The sequence below is a fragment of the Phallusia mammillata genome, chromosome 2, assembly GCF_965637545.1.
Source record: "Phallusia mammillata chromosome 2, kaPhaMamm4.hap1.1, whole genome shotgun sequence".
NCBI classification, from domain to species: domain Eukaryota; kingdom Metazoa; phylum Chordata; class Ascidiacea; order Phlebobranchia; family Ascidiidae; genus Phallusia; species Phallusia mammillata.
The window spans coordinates 31326583-31343130 of record NC_137253.1 but is presented as its reverse complement, the minus strand read 5'-3'; the positions used below and the strand labels follow the sequence as shown (position 1 = coordinate 31343130).

General features: G+C 36.2%; 1 protein-coding gene across 1 annotated transcript in view; it reads right to left on the bottom strand.

Moving 5' to 3' along the window:
- Nucleotides 1-10460: 10460 nt before the first annotated feature.
- Nucleotides 10461-16548, bottom strand: part of LOC145213305 (uncharacterized) — a 41218-nt gene continuing 35130 nt past the window's right edge. The window contains exons 46-57 of the mRNA XM_080081532.1: nt 15809-15891; nt 15590-15743; nt 15448-15530; nt 14970-15123; nt 14601-14683; nt 13937-14090; nt 13423-13505; nt 12350-12503; nt 11747-11829; nt 11115-11268; nt 10956-11038; nt 10461-10627 (exon numbers count right to left, since the gene is read on the bottom strand). Of these exons, the coding sequence (XP_079937658.1) occupies nt 10461-10627; nt 10956-11038; nt 11115-11268; nt 11747-11829; nt 12350-12503; nt 13423-13505; nt 13937-14090; nt 14601-14683; nt 14970-15123; nt 15448-15530; nt 15590-15743; nt 15809-15891 (1435 nt within the window). The remainder of the gene's footprint in view (nt 10628-10955; nt 11039-11114; nt 11269-11746; nt 11830-12349; nt 12504-13422; nt 13506-13936; nt 14091-14600; nt 14684-14969; nt 15124-15447; nt 15531-15589; nt 15744-15808; nt 15892-16548) is intronic.

Sequence of the window (16548 nt, the reverse complement as noted above, 5' to 3'; positions counted from 1 at the left end):
TTGAACCATTATCTGCATCGGCTTTCGTGGTTTCAAATTGGAGAGTCACAGCACTAAGAAGGTATCATTTTTATTTACTATCATACATAGCATTTTAGTCACTGCAGCCCTAAAGGTTGATTTTAAAAATGCTTCTCAAAATATCCAAACTTGAGTTACCAAAAAATATATTCTGCCGCTTTATTTCAATGCAATTATGGTGTAAAATGCAGAAACTTTATTGTGGCCATTTTATTTCCTTCATCAGTGTTGCATAAAAAAGTTCCCACGCAGCTGACAGGTTTGTTTTTGTTTCGTATACTGCTAAATTAGTTGTAAGATCACTGTTAAGTTTTGCTAAATGTTATTGTCATTGCATTAAGTCTCAATTCAACCAAACTTATCAATTTTTTTAGTTAAAAAATACCATGAAATTCCTATAAATCCTAAACTACCAAAAACGTGTCCCTTTTTACAGATAGAAGAGCAACTAAAATAGTTTTTGGTATAACGATTGGTTGCAGTAATTAACAATGCAAAATGTAAAACATATTTTTGGGCCAGTTTAAAACAAAACATTGAAATGCTGTGCTTTCAATACCCTTAAATTAACAAGTTTCACAGTATAATACACGTGATTTTAAACTGACTTATAAGTTGCAGTGTATAAAGGTGTGATGGCTGAGCTGGAAAGTTTTGGTGGAAATTCTTCCCCGGCAGGTAAGCATTTGGCATCCAACCAAATCACTTCTAAACAAGCCATTGAATGAGGACCATAGTAGGTTGGGCATTCAACAGGAAGATCTGGCAATAAAACACTCAATCAATCAATTTAATTTATTTGTTTCAGGGCCCATGTATAATAATAAAGACATATATCATACGGCAGCAGTTCTCAAACTATGCGTCACGACGCCCTGGTGCATCATTTCAATTTTCCAAGGGCATCGCAGAATAGTCCGTTTTGTGGCTTTTTTATTGTTGTATCAATAAACCTAACTTTAAGAATAATTTTCCCCATTAACTTTTATTTGCTGGTGCATCGCAAGTCCAGAAAACTTTTCCAGGGGCGTCGCAACAAAAAAGTTTGAGAACCACTGTCGGTACAGTAAACATGTGAAATAGGTGTTAAAACAAAAAAGGGTGCAGCTGGAGCCACAATTGGCTATTTTTACAAGCTGCCCCTATCTCATGTTAAGCAGTAATCTAAAAAAACACAATAATATTTACCTATCCCAAAACAGTTTAGTTGTTCAGATGAAATCCCTTTGTCTGCGTCGATCTTTATAGTCTCCATGTTAGTCAGCATGTCGCTGCAAAAATGAATTAAAAATTTAAATAAAATAAACTCATAAAAATGTGATGTTTTCAACCGGGGTTCCATACAACCCTTACAGGGGTTCTGTGAACTTTAAGGGTTGCACAGGGGTTCACAGAGGTTTGGTGTAGCAATTCAAACATGAACGATTTATAATATCATCGTTGCAAACAGCAATGCTTGCCTGTACAGTCTAGTTAACCTTGGTAACACAATTGATCAATTGTGACGTAATAAACACAGCCTTGATACACTCTGGCCAAATTGGGAGATAAATGTAGACACGACTGATCCAAGTAACATGGCAATGTGTTTCTGATTTATTTGAAGTCAACTTTTATTATGGGGGGTGTGTTGAGTAAAAATGCATGTTTTTTCTTATTTTATAGGGTAGTCTACTTGTATTACATTCATTAAAATTATTTGATGGGGGGTTCCGCAAAGTTTGACAAAACACCATCTGGGTTCAGTGCTACCAAAAATATTGAAGAGCACTGATCTAAATAAAATAACAACCTAATTTACTTACGTGTAAGTCATAGCTGTCCAAGCTATAACATCAGCTGAAGAAGTGACTTTTGGAAATTGGTTTCCAGCTGGCAAACATCCAACACTTGCCCAAACCACTTGCAAGCAATCAAGAGAGTGAGGTCCATAGTATGTTGGGCACTTGGTAGGTAAATCTAACAGAAATAAATCATTTATACATGAAAAAGCATTGGCTTGAACGGTATTGGGCCATAGACACACAATTAAATAATAATTTAAATCAAACTCAGGTTTAGTGTTCAAGTCCCATCAAAAGAATATGATATCAATAAAAGGTAATAGATAAATTTTGTGCTATTGAAACATTACAGCGCTTCCTAGATTATTCTTATTTTATTTAAACAGTATTCCATGACAAGGTAACAGTGAAGAAAAAAAAAGAAAAAACCTTCTACTGTATAGTTCAAGATTCTATTTCAATTTGTGTCCCACATAATGATCCTTTATATTTGGAAGTTTGGAATAACATTGTTTTTTTATTGTATTTTTGGACAATCAGGCGACAGTCCGAGAACTGAAAATTGCCCTTTGTCGCTCACAGGGTTCAAACCCAGGACACTCCCGGGGACGACTCCCGATCAGTCTGTATATGGGTCAGGCGTGCCATGCCATTCGACCAATTATGTTCCAAACGAAACATACATAAAAAGTGTTCAAAACAAACAAAGCTCAGGTGAAGATGGGTGTTAATTAACAAAAGTCAACTCTGTTTATCAAAGCTATGTCTAATTCCATTTTCAAAGGCATAAAAGAGCTGGCATAAAACAGTAGATCTGATTAACAATGTCCTAAGTCAGTGGTTCTTAACCTTTTTATCATGGCCGAACCCCCATGATATTCTTCAGCCCTCTGGTTGAACCCCAACAAGTTAAAGTTTGACGAAAACAAGTATTTGTATTGTACTTCAAAAGACCTTCGTCAAACACCTATATCAGCATTGTCAACCCCTGGGGTTCGATCAAACCCCGGTTAAGAACCACTGAGCTAAAGTGAAGATTCATGTTAATCAACAAAGTCATCTCTGTTTATCAAAGCTGTGTTTAACTCTATTTTTAAAGGCATAAAAGAGCTGGCATAAAACATTAGATCCGATTAACAGTGGTCTAAGTATAAACTAATATAGGATAGTGGGGAATATAAGTGAAAAAACATTTATTACTTATTCCAAAACAGTCCAGTTGATAACTTCCGTCCCCAGCATCTGCTTGTGTCTTGATGTTTTCAGAGTGTTTTAACAAGGCCCTAAGAAATTCAATAGTAAAAGCTCTTAATGTCTACAACAAAATACAAAACTAACCTGTATGTGATATCAGTTAAATTTGCTATTTCAGCAGGTGAAAGTTTAGGGGGGTATTTGTGACCACCAGGAATACATTTGACATTGCCCCAGATGGTTTTCATGCATTCCACTGAATGAGGACCATAGTATGTTGGACAGGTTGCGGGAAAATCTAAAAATTGAACAGCAAGTGTCACCAACTTATACTACATAGCCGATTCAGCTGCATAGTCCGATTGGACTTAAACTACATAGCCAATGTGGCCTATTTCTCGTCACTAGCTCCACTGATTAGACGTTATATGTCAAAACAGTAGGGATGCGCCGAGCCGGTACTCGGTACCGAGCATCGCTGTTTTTAATGCTCGGTGCTCGGCCGAGCAGTTGCACAAACTGACCCGAGCGTTAAATTTGCATATTCATGCCCTGCTAAGATACGTAATTAGTGTTCGAAAGGGTGCATAAACAATTGATTTTTCAAATGTATTAGGTGGTGGAAAAACGTGTACTTCCGAGGCCTGTACAGCTTAATACACCGCTGGTGACGTAAGAGACCTAGTAGAGCTAAAACGTAGAAAGGGGATTTTTTGTGACGTCATAATGCACCGAGCGTGCTCGGCCGAGCACCGAGCATTAACGTGAGATGCTCGGTGCTCGACCAAACAGAACATTTGCAGTTTTGGCACATCCCTACAAAACAGTGTGCACTGTCTGCAGCCTATCATTTACTTGCATTATGCTTTTACACAGTTGGTTCAGTTGACTTAATCTTTACTGTTAATACGCATTTTATGTATTATTTTTATGCATGTTTTAGGTGGTTTCATATAGTTATTCCCAGCACACTGGACTGGCGTAATGTGGCCACACTAACCTATACAGCCAATATCTTGTCACCAACTGCACTGATGAGACTTTACATGCCAAGACATTGTATTGTCTGAAGCTAACTTGCTGCAATTTATCTTTCTTATTATTTATTTCCTTTATTTTTTTAACAAACAAAGAATAATAAAAGTGTACAACCACTGAACGAAGAAGCTGAATTTAACCTTTTGAAATATCCAAAACACTAAGAAGATTGGTGGTCGAACAGCGCAACTTAAGTCTTAATTTTTTGTCAGTTAATGTTTAACATAAATCACTACCCTTTACACACAAACCAGAAGTTACGAAGCCAAAACTCACCTATTCCGAAACATTCAAGCTGATCTGCACTGGAACCATTGTCTGCGTTTAACTTTGTTGTCTCAAATTCAGATTTCAGATCACTAAAAATAACATGTGTATTAAAATCTGACCTCCATAGCCCTCAAACATATATTGAAAGGTTAAGATGAATTAAATAACATTGGAATAAGCCCTGAAGCATACTGTGATTAATTTATTAAAAGGATGATTGATTTATAGTTGTTGATAGAACCATAGAAAAAGTTTACAAAATATGCCTGGCAACACCACTATATTCTTCTATTGAACGGTATTTAAACCAAGTTATATCTCAAGTTGTAGCGTACTGTGATTGACATATTGAAAGGATGATTTATTTATAATTGCCAATAGCATAAAATGGAAAGTTTTCAAAATACACCCGGCAACACCACTATATCCATATATTGAACAGTTTTTAAACTAAGTTATGTTGCAATTAATATCACTCACAGGAACGGTAAAACTGTCAACACATTTTGTTCAGTAATGAAACGTTTTTTAAATAGACCCCGCAACACCAAAATATTCATATATTGAACAGTATTTAAACCCAGCATGTCATATCTCGACTAATATTACTCACAGAAATGGTAAAACCTCCAATACACTTTGTTCAGTAGTGGATAGTTTTGGTGGATAACTGTGACCTTCTGGTAAACAACCACTGTTGTTCCAAACCCGTTTCAAACAATCCATTGTATGGGGCCCATAGTAGGTTGGACACTCAACAGGAATTGCTGCAAACTATATTGTTGGCAACACAGCATGTTGGAAAAAACATTTATATATTTACCAATTCCAAGACAGTCGGTTTGTGCAGTTGCATTACCTAGATCTGCTTCAGCTTTGAGATCTTTTGTATCATTTAACAAAGCGCTGCAAGTAAAAAGATACCTATGCAAGGCAAGTGTTTGGAATATTAAACCTATATTGCAAATATTTTACATAAGTAACCAGCTGCACTGCATGTACTTGAAACTTTCAAACACCTATATACACTGTGTCAGGCATTTCAGGATAGCTAAGTTTGTAATTCAACTGCCTTGTGCCCGTAAGGTTGTGTGTTCAAATCCCACCACGAAGAGACATTATACAAAATACCATTGTTCCACACTGCGTGGTTAAAACTTGTACAACAAACACAGTATGTGAAACTTGTTATCACACAGGGTCCCAAGTTGTTTCACTTCGGTAGCCAGCTTAAAAACCTACATCTGACTTCATTAACCACAACAGGGTACTTGAGATATCTTTGTTACATAACAATAAGCAACATACATTTGCTAAGCTGATGGTTAATCAAAATATGTTTAATTCACTAAACATGGGATTGGGATTTAGTTCACAATGAAATGTGATTTGTTATTACCCAAACTTATGTGTACAGTGCAATGCATATAAAACAGTAAAAACACATATCAAAAACAACGTGACAATGTTCTCATGAGGCAACTACAAATACAAAAATGTTAAACACTACTTACGAATATGTCATGATGGATAAAGCAGATTGTTCTACTGAGGAAAGACTCCCTGGATATTTATCTCCGGCCGGTAAACATCCAACTGACGTCCAAATTTTATTCAAACAAACTATAGAATGTGGTCCATAGTAAGCAGGACACTCAGCAGGGAAGACTAAAGCAGAAAACAAAACTTAATAAACAAAATTTTTATCATATTACTAGCATTCCCACCTATTCCAAAACAGTTTAGTTGTTGCGTGGCGTCACCAGAATCTGCTGTTAATTTGATGTCTTCCGTGTAATTAAACAAGGCCCTGAAACACAAACAACATAGTTAATCAGTGACATACCAAAAAAAGTTGCTGACATGCATTTTTATGCCGCTAAAAAGCAGGTTATGTAAACAGTTGATGCAAAAAGCCCAATCTAGCTGTAGCTGCGTTTAGATCAGTGGTTGTCAAACCTTTACACAAACAACATAGTTAATCAGCTAAAGTAACTGACATACACTTTCAGAATGCATTTTGTTTAAAATGCATGTTTTGTAACTGCTGATGCATAAGCCGATTTCAATTGAAGATCCGTATGAATACTAATTTGCAAGGACATGCACTTATAATGATGCATATATGAGGAAAAAAGCATGTTTAGCAACTGTTGATGCAAAAGTCCAATACTTTGACTGTATATCGGCAATGCATTTGCAAGGTACATTACATCTACTGTTGCACCATGTTTAGTTATTGTTTCAACCAAGAACAAACAAACTTTCTACCACTCACTACTGTGTTACATTCACCAAAAAGCATGTTTTGTAAAAGTTGATTTACGACAGAGCAATTTTCCTGTGATTGATGCAGAGAAATGGAAAGAATAAAATTTGCTGCAGAGAAATGGCAAGAAATAAAACAAACACAAAAAACTGACCTGTATGTAAGGACAGACAATGGGGTTGTTTCCGCTGTGGTAAGTTTGGATGGGTACTCCTGCCCCTCAGGCAAACATTTCACAGTGTTCCATACATTCACCATACAAGGTACAGTATGTGGACCATAGTAAGTTGGGCAAGGTGTAGGTAAATCTGCAAAAAGATTGGTGCAAATTCATGCTTATTTACATACAGTAACACTTGGGTAATCCGAACCCATTTGGACCCAAAAATCTATTCGGAATAGGGATTAACTGTGTTAACTGATATCAATTAGTTAAAGCCTTACCACATTACAAATCATTTGTACCTCAAGTTTTGTCCAAATTAGGCAAAGATTTGGATTAACTGAATCTGGTTTAACCAATTTTAACTCTATTTACATACAAGTTATGTGAAACATAGTAATTAGTGATGTACCGAATCAGCGAAATTTCGATTCGGCCGAAACCGAATCATTAATGACGTCGCGCTAAGTCGTATCCTACGCGTTTGACATGAAAGCAGAAGTTTATCTACCACACAATTAGTGCAGAATGGTTGTGTTTTGTCCGTATTTTAGTTCTGTGGGGTTTAACATTGTCCCAAGCACGATTGCCAACCCAACAATGGAAAACTGATTTTTTGTCTGCAGTGGGAAAAGCGTCAATATGTCAAAAAATATAATGATTGACGCGATTTTCGTTGGTACTGAGAAGAAAGGACACGTTTAACGCTTTGATTGGGTGCTCGTAAAAGATTCGGTTTCGGCCGAATCGCAACAAATTATTCGGCCGAAACCGAATCTTTGTAAAAATGACCGATTCGGCCGAATAAATTCGGCAAACCGAATATTCGGTACATCTCTAATAGTAATCACCTATTCCAAAACAGTCAAGTTGTTCTGTGGTGGATCCAGCATCTGCGCCGGCTTTTATTGTTTCAAACCCAGCCTTTAATGCCCTAAAAAGAGACATAAGAGTGTCAACAAACCAACAGGCAAAATCTTCGCTAGTTGTTCATGCAAAACCTGAAACATACTTTAGACCAGGGATGGGCAACCTTTTTAACACAAGGGCCAGTTAGGAAAATGTAATGCTTAAATGTTAGGAGGGATGCACATCAAATAAACACTACATTGCATTTCAAACAAGAAACTGAAAGAGGAAAAGTAGCCTTATTTGGGGAAAAAAAGCTGGAAGAAGATGAAGGGCTGCACAAAAAATTAAAAGGGGCGCATGTTGCCCACCCCTGCTTCACAGTTATTTTTGGGCAAATTATTTAAAACAAAGTGTTCCAAGCCTAGGAGGATGAAAAGCCACATTAGGGTTTGGTAGACGGCAAAGGAGAACCTCTTTTGCATGGATAAACTAAATTTGCTGTTCTAAGCGTCTAAGCGATAAAGCCCTTGTCATCACAAAAGAAAACTTTTTGACCAGCAGTTTGAAGATCATCATATTTAGGGCTAACCAGAATGCAATCCACTCAATAAATGTATTCAGTTTGTGTTTATGGGCTTAGCGACATAACATCAGTTCATATCGGAAAAAATCATGCAAAACATAATTTTGTAGAAATTACACCTAGTCAAAAATCGGACCTACCGAAATGTTAGGGAAGATAATGCCAAACGTTCTGTAGAAGAAATTGTGTCTGGATATTTGTCGCCATCCACTAAGCATTTGGCGCTGGCCCAAACAGTTTTCATGCAATCCACCGAATGGGGTCCATAGTAAGTTGGACAAGTCACAGGAAGATCTGATAATTAAATAAAAACATATTCATACAACTTTGCATCAATAATATGTTTGCCTTTGATCTAAAGTTTTTATCATTAGGTTTTTGCTAGCCTTTTTTGTACGTTATTCCCTTGTTTGGTGCATTAAGAACAATGTTTTTGAATAGCATGCCCTAATTACCCTGATAAACACGCTGTTAACAGGGCATTCAAACATTGGATAAGTAGCATACAACTCCCAGTAGAGCAAAATATAGTTTATACACTCTTTAAGGTTTTTCACCGATGTGAATTCAAAATGTTTTGGAGGAAGTATAAATCACAAAAACATGTCATGAAGTAATCAAAGCCCAGCTGCAATACCAGCCACTAAAATAAGAAACTTGGTAAACAGGAAATGTTAATAATGGTACCGATTCCAAAACAGTTGAGTTGTTCTGAAGAAATCCCAGAGTCTGCATCAGCTTTGATCGCTTCCATTTCTGTCCGCACATCTCTGCAGAAAAAACTCTTGATTATTATAAACACCAAAGCATGCCTGTTTGTGACCAAGTAACTATTTCAAGATGTTAAGGTTATAAAAAATGCATATTAACAGAAAAAGTAAGAACTCGATTTCACAATATTTAAACAATCATGTTTCAATCAGGTGTGCATATTTGTGCTGGTGCATTATATTGTGGAGTTTTGATAAAATGCATTATAAAAACATAACGATAAACTTACACACTAAATATTTAACAAGATTTTTGATGAAAAGCGCATACAACACCAGTCCAATAAGCCACAAAAAAACAAGAGCACAGACCATTCAGGTCTAACACATCGTCCATTTATTAACTTAGAAATTCTATCCAAATAATACATGCAGTTTATAGTTTCTCAATGTAAAGTATCAGCAAATTGGGTATGCAATTATACAGAATCACCATTTTAAGAAAACTATGCATCTACTGAGCATTAAAAGTCAACTTTTAGACACAAAAATTTAAGCATTTGTTTTACTCACGAGTAAGTGATGACAGATAAAGCTGCTTGTTCGGTGGAAGAAAGTTTAGCAGGATATTCAATTCCAGCCGGCAAACATCCAACTAATGTCCAGATTTTATTCAAACAGGCCACAGTGTGTGGCCCATAGTAAGTTGGACATTCAGTTGGAAAATCTAACAAATAATAAAATGTGAATAAAGCTTTTAGCTAACACTGGTTGTTATTTATTTGCTGAGAGTAAAAGTAGAATACAGCAACCTCATTTAAACTGGAGCGATTAATCCAGAGGGAGCGTAATTCAGACAAAATGCAAGGTACTAATGATTTGTAATGGGGTACGGCTTTAACTAATTGACATTGGTTTATCCAGATCTTTGCCTAATTCAAATGTTTGTTTGTTCAAAAAGGTCCGGACAAACAGAGGTTTGCTGTATGTCTTGACAACATAGAAAAAGTTACATGCTCCCATTCAGATAGACTATATTTTCTCAAAGTACTCTTTTCTGCAGGTTTAATGCCTAGAGGCAAAGAAAAAACACAAAACAATAGATTTTTTTTACTTATTCCAAAACAGTTTAGCTGCTGTGCACCATCACCGCCATCAGCATTTATTTTGGTGTTTTCTGTGTAAGCCAGCAATGCACTGAAACAAAAATGTTTTTAAGCAGGTTTTTGCTTCTAAAACGAAAATACAATAGCATCACAACAATAACTTACAAGTAAGCTACAGACAGTACACACTGTTTCAACACATAAGGTTGACTGGTGCCACCAACGTGGCTCCCCCCCCCCCCAGTCTCTAAGCCCTAATGCGTCAACCTCACCCTGTACTGAGAGTCCCTGTCACTTAACACTTAGTAACGGTGTAGCTGCAGCGAGTCTACCATCTATTCACCAATTGTGCCCTCAACTTTGTTGCGCTTTTTAATGTCTGAACGTTGCACAGCTATTTCTGGCTTGGTGAATATTTCAGCGCAATTGTGCTGCTACGACTATGCCCGGCAAAATAAACTCAACTATCATCAGAAAACTTGCCTGTATGTGATTATGGTCAAATCTGCAAACTCTTTTGGTGTCAACTTTGGTGGATACTTATGGCCCCCAGGTAAACATTTCACATTGCTCCAAATTATTTTCATGCATTCTTCCGTGTGGGGCCCATAATATGTTGGACATGGTGTGGGAAAATCTTTAAAACATAGTATGTAGTATCTACATGTTTGGAAACATTTGTTTTAGGCTAAAATCATCAAACTTTTGTACACAACACAAATATATCTTCAGTTTCTTATTTAAATAGTTTAATGGTGAAATTAACAGCCCAAATATATGTACAAAGTCACATGTTTTATATTTTCAAGCAGTTGCTGAAACATTTAATATATATATAAAGCATGTCGCTTTTTACGTCTATTTGGGCTGTTATTTTCACCATTAAACTTACGAAAACATAATTCCCAAAATCAATTCAATAGTATCTATGTCCTGCAATAAATCAGCTTTAAACCAAAGCTCACCTATTCCAAAACAGTTCAATTGCTCCACACTTGATCCATTGTCTGCATTTGATTTCGTGGTTTCAAATGTGGCCTTCAAATTACTGCAGAAAACATGAGAGTAAAATTCACGAAACAAAGTCGACATTTTTCAACTCTAGAAAACCAATAGATACCAACCTGTACGTTAACTTCGACAAAGCTGTTTCTTCAGAAGTAGATAGTTTTGGTGGAAAATCATGTCCCGCTGGTAAACACCCACTTATATTCCAAACTCTTTCCAGACAAGCCATTGTATGAGGACCATAGTAGGTTGGACACTCCACAGGAATTACTAAAAAGAAAAAATACAAAATTGAACCCCCAAAACACCAAACATATACAATTATCTTTAAAGTTTTAATTGTAAAAAAAAACTGTTTGAATACATTAAAACTCCTTGTATTTTCAATATTCTGAGCAAAAAGATCAAACCCAGTATTGGCATGACGATGACAGAAGAAACTGTCGAAACACAGTGATGTTTTACAAGCAAATACTATCTTTTGGTCCATGTACTTTTAATTATAATAATTTAGACAAATTTGTAAAACAGCTTAATGCACTATCATTGGGAGCAGAGTTGATCGACCATTTTGAGCCATCGGTCAGTTTTTAATAATCTAAAATATAATTTTTCGCATACAAAATTTATCTGATGACTATGCTTAGCTGTTAATCTAGTTTTACACAATTTCCAGATGCAGGCTTTCTCCTAGTTTGAGGATCCATAAATTTAACCCAAAACTTCAAACAATGAAAGAAAAACTCACCCATTCCTAAGCAGTCCAACTGTGCAGATGCCATACCAGCGTCTGCATCAGCTTTGATTGCCTTGATGTTGTTTTGCAAATCACTGCAATGAAAAAAAAACATAGTTACTAAGCATTGAAAAAGAATGTTGATTACAGTTGGGCAAAAATGACTTGTTAAGAGAAATATTTACAACTAAACCACATACTAATGTAAGATGATCACGCATTCACACAGGGACAAGCCCTGAAGCGGTAAATCCCACTGCACGCTAGATTTTTTTAGTCAATACATTGTCAATATAGCTTGATGACTGGCTGATTTAATATAATGCCCCCAATAGGGCTTGTGTAGTAGGAAATTCTAATGTGCCCTTAGAAACACTATACACAGACTTACACGGATGTATTCTATATACACCAGTACTTGGCAGTTATATTTATGATTAGACTAATGTACCCTTTTATTACAGTTACACCAGTTTCTACTTGCATTTCAACAAACAATCTTTTTTTGCCTGAAACATTGAAATTGAACAAAAATCATTGAGTAACATTTGTTCAAACATAAAACTAGAGATATCCTTTTGGGCACAAGAACAGACACACACCAAAGCCACTTACGTATAGTTTAATGCAGACAAGGCTGCTTGTTCAGCCGAGGAAAGTCTGTCTGGGTGTTTTTTGCCGGCAACCAAACATCCAATGTCCTTCCAGACTATTTTTAAACAATCCACTGAATGAGGTCCATAATAAGTTGGACACTCAACAGGAAGATCTGCAACAAAACATATTCAAAACAAAACATCAAATACAACATAAGTTTATGGAGAAAACAACAGCAACATGCTTTATATTTCAAAAGTTTCGGCAAATGTTCATGCCATCTCAGTGATATGAAGGCCACATCAGTTACACATGTTTATATCCACTTGAGTCCCATGAAATAAAGTGTATATAAACAGGTGTAACTGATGTGGCCTTCATATCACTGATGATGGCATGAGCATTTGCCGAAACTTTTGAAAACAAAGGATACCGCTTTTTACATCTATGTGGGCCGTTATTTTTACCATTGAACTTATAAACAGATCCATACATACGGTTTCAAAATACAACATAATCATCACAAAATGTCACCTATTCCGAAACAATTGAGTTGTTGAGCCGATATTCCAGCATCTGCCTCAGTTTTGATGTGTTCAGTGTGGGAAAACAATGCCCTTAAATAAAGAGAGTCAAAAAACAGAGTAGAAAAATAACAACAGTTCAAACCAACCTGTATGTGAGAACAGTTAAGGTGTTGAATTCGGTGGTTGAAAGTTTAGGGGGAAATTCGTGCCCCGCTGGCAAACAAGTCACTAAATCCCAAATAGCTTCCATGCAAGCCACAGAATGAGGGCCATAATATGTTGGACATGTTGCAGGAAAGTCTGGAAATTTAAGAGGAATTTTTGGCACAACAAACTGAGACACAATTTAGGCTTTTCATATTTGTCACACTATTACTATAATAGTAGGACACATTTTACTTTTGCAATGACATATGCTACTGTCATACAGTGATTTTACCCATCTGAAGCAAAGGGTGAAAAATTAAATTGTTTTGTACCAATATACTGTGTTTTGTTGCTAAAATTAACTTGCAAAGATCAAGAATTGATGCTCTGAAGAAAACACTTGCAAATGTCACTTACCTATTCCAAAACATTCCAGTTGATCTGTGCTTGAACCAGCATCTGCATCTGCTTTGGTGGTTTCAAATTTTGTCTTTAAATCACTGAAAATCAACAGGTTCAAACAATTATTTGAAACTCGATTAAATATATATTCCTATCAATATATTTCTATTGAGTAGTTTTTTAAGCAATTTAATGCCATATGCAGTAAAAAGCATGTTGTTCAAAACATATGCTACCTATACAATTAAACAGTAAGTGACTAGCTACATCATATGCAGTCAATATAGGTCAAAACTTTGGCAGTATTGCAGCACATAGCATGTTCAAGCTTGTTACTTGAGATATTGGAATTATGACCAAAAACGGTTCAGTCGCCAAGCATTGGTAAACCAAGCACCACATGTCTAATCTAGTTCTAATTGAAACTGGAACTCGCTTAAACCGGACCTTACTTGTATCTTTGGCTGTTCAGTAGACCAGGATACTCTTACAATGAGTTATTTTAAATAGTAACCCAATTGACACTTACTGATAAGTCAAAGTTATCAAACTGTTGATCTCGCTGGAAGAAAGTTTTGCCGGATAATCATCTCCTTCTGGCAAGCACTTTGCATTAATCCAAGTAACATTTATGCAGTCAATGGAGTGAGGGCCGTAGTAGGTCGGACACAAGGCAGGAAGAACTAAGGAATAAAATCAGAATAAACAACACCATGTATTTCACCAATATGTAACCTATTTATTCACATATTTTAAGTCATATTTGTATGAGAGCTACACTATTTTTATAAGTTAAATACAACTAAAATAACATTTTTTCTTAAATCAAAACAAAATTTAATTTTAAACTTTTTTAGTACTTATCAGGTTAAGAAACAAATACTAAGATTCTGAAAACCAGATGTGGCCATCTAAAGATCCACAGGTCCCCTAATCCTGATGTCAATCAAGTTTATAGAGCTCTTCTGTCAAACGTATTTTTATTCTGACGTTTCGATGTCCTATACAGGCTGCCTTCATCAGGGTAAAAAATGATTGATTGATTTTTACCCTGATGGAGACGACCTGTATAAGACGTCGAAACATCGGAATAAAAAATATTTGCCAGAAGAGCTCTATAAACTTGATATTTTGCCTGGCAGCAATAGCTTATATATCCTGATGTCAATGAGTAAAAACAATTATAATTTTACCGGTTCCGAAGCAGTCTACTTGATCAGCAGTGTTTCCAGCATCTGCGTCATTCTTTATTGTTTCGAAGCTTGTTACCAAGGCACTGCAAGTAAAATGTAATTTAACTTAATAAACTGACTGATGAAAGCATTAGTGTTTGTTGAAATTTTCCAGAATAAACCAAATCACTTTTAAACTGAATTCAAGTCATAGTGTAATTCACAAACAAATTGCTCCCAGTCTATTCTATCTCTGCAAATGATATAACTTGCTAACTGACAAGGGCGTTAGCATTTGTTGAAATGTTCAAGAATATACCATGTCACTTTTGTGTCAATTTGGGTCAATATATTTCTCACAAATTCAAATTGCATACCAGCAGTACTTACGAGTATGTCATGGCTGCTAAGGCATCTCTCGCAGTTGAGGTTAAGAAATCAGGGAACTTTTTACCAGCTGGTAAACATCCAACCGCAGCCCAAACAGTTTTTAAGCAATCCAAAGTGTGGATTCCATAATATGTTGGACAATCAGCAGGAAAGTCTGAACAAGACAAAATGTATCAAATTAGTTTCCGAAATATTTTAACCACATAACTGCAAAAATAACAAACTAACAATGCACCAAAGCTCTTTGTACAATAATTTGTCAAGTCTAGATAAAACTGGCTTAGATATATGATTTCTGGATGACTAAAAACGTTTGTTATAGCTGAAACATTGTTTATACACCGGCTGCCAGAAAAGAAAACTTACTGCACCAAAGAAAACTTTTAGAAACTTAGAAAAGCCAACATATTATCCCCCCATGTTGTGTTCATAAATAAGCTACTAGTGAAACAACAAATATGTTACACAAAATTCTCACTTATTCCAAAACAGTTCAGTTGTTCAGTTGAATTCCCCCCATCAGCTCCCATCTTGATATTTTCGATGAGGGCTAACAAACCCCTAACACATAAAATTGCGTGTTATTCAGAAAAGGTGATTGTGCAAAAAAACAAATTTACCTGTATGTCAGTTTGGACCATATGGAAAACTCGGACGTTGTAAGTTTTGTTGGATATTTTTGGCCTGTTGCTAAACACTTAACGTTGTGCCAAACCGTTATTGTGCAGTTCATAGAATGGGGACCATAATATGTTGGACATTCATCCGGAAAATCTATTAAAGCAATGTAACTGTTCAACTCAATGCTCGAATCTAACAGCAAAAAAACAAAAACTGACCTATTCCAAAACAGTTCAGTTGATCTGAGCTTGAACCAGCATCTGCACTTGCTTTGATGGCTTCAAACTGAGTCTTCAAATCACTACAAAACAAATTCATTGTTGTTAACTATCCTTTTAATAACTGTTGTGCAATGTTAATTTGACTGGCCCATATAAGAAAATCATGTGCTAAAGTAGAAGATCACTGAAATTCTTGTTTTTTTATTTGGAAAGTAAGCATTGGACAATGTTTCAACCTATAAAATCTCACCAGTGCAGCTGGTGTATAGCATAACTACGACATTGTAGTTTGTTGGGGGTAACAGACAAAAAAGCCATGCCTAACCAAAAATGTTTGATACCTTGTCACCAGCTGCACTATTTACAGCCTATAGGCAGTGATTCTCAAACTGTGTGCCGCGGCACACAAGTGTGCCTTGAGAGATTTCCAGGTTTGCCGCGAAGTATTCCCAATTTTAAAGTAAAACATTCCCTGGTGTTTTAGGACTTCATGACAAAATATGTGTGGGTGCATGACAACATTTCAGTGCTGATGTTTATGTTATGGGTAATGAAAAGCATCTATACCAGTGGTTCCCAACCAGGGCCCATGCCCCACCCCCCAGGGGAGCCACCAGCTGTGTTCCGGGGGGGCAAGGGTGTAGATTAACTAGAAACACCCACTAAAAGCGATTTTCTTTCTAACTTTTTTTCCTAATACTATTTCACATACTATTTGTCTATATTGAGGTTTTTCA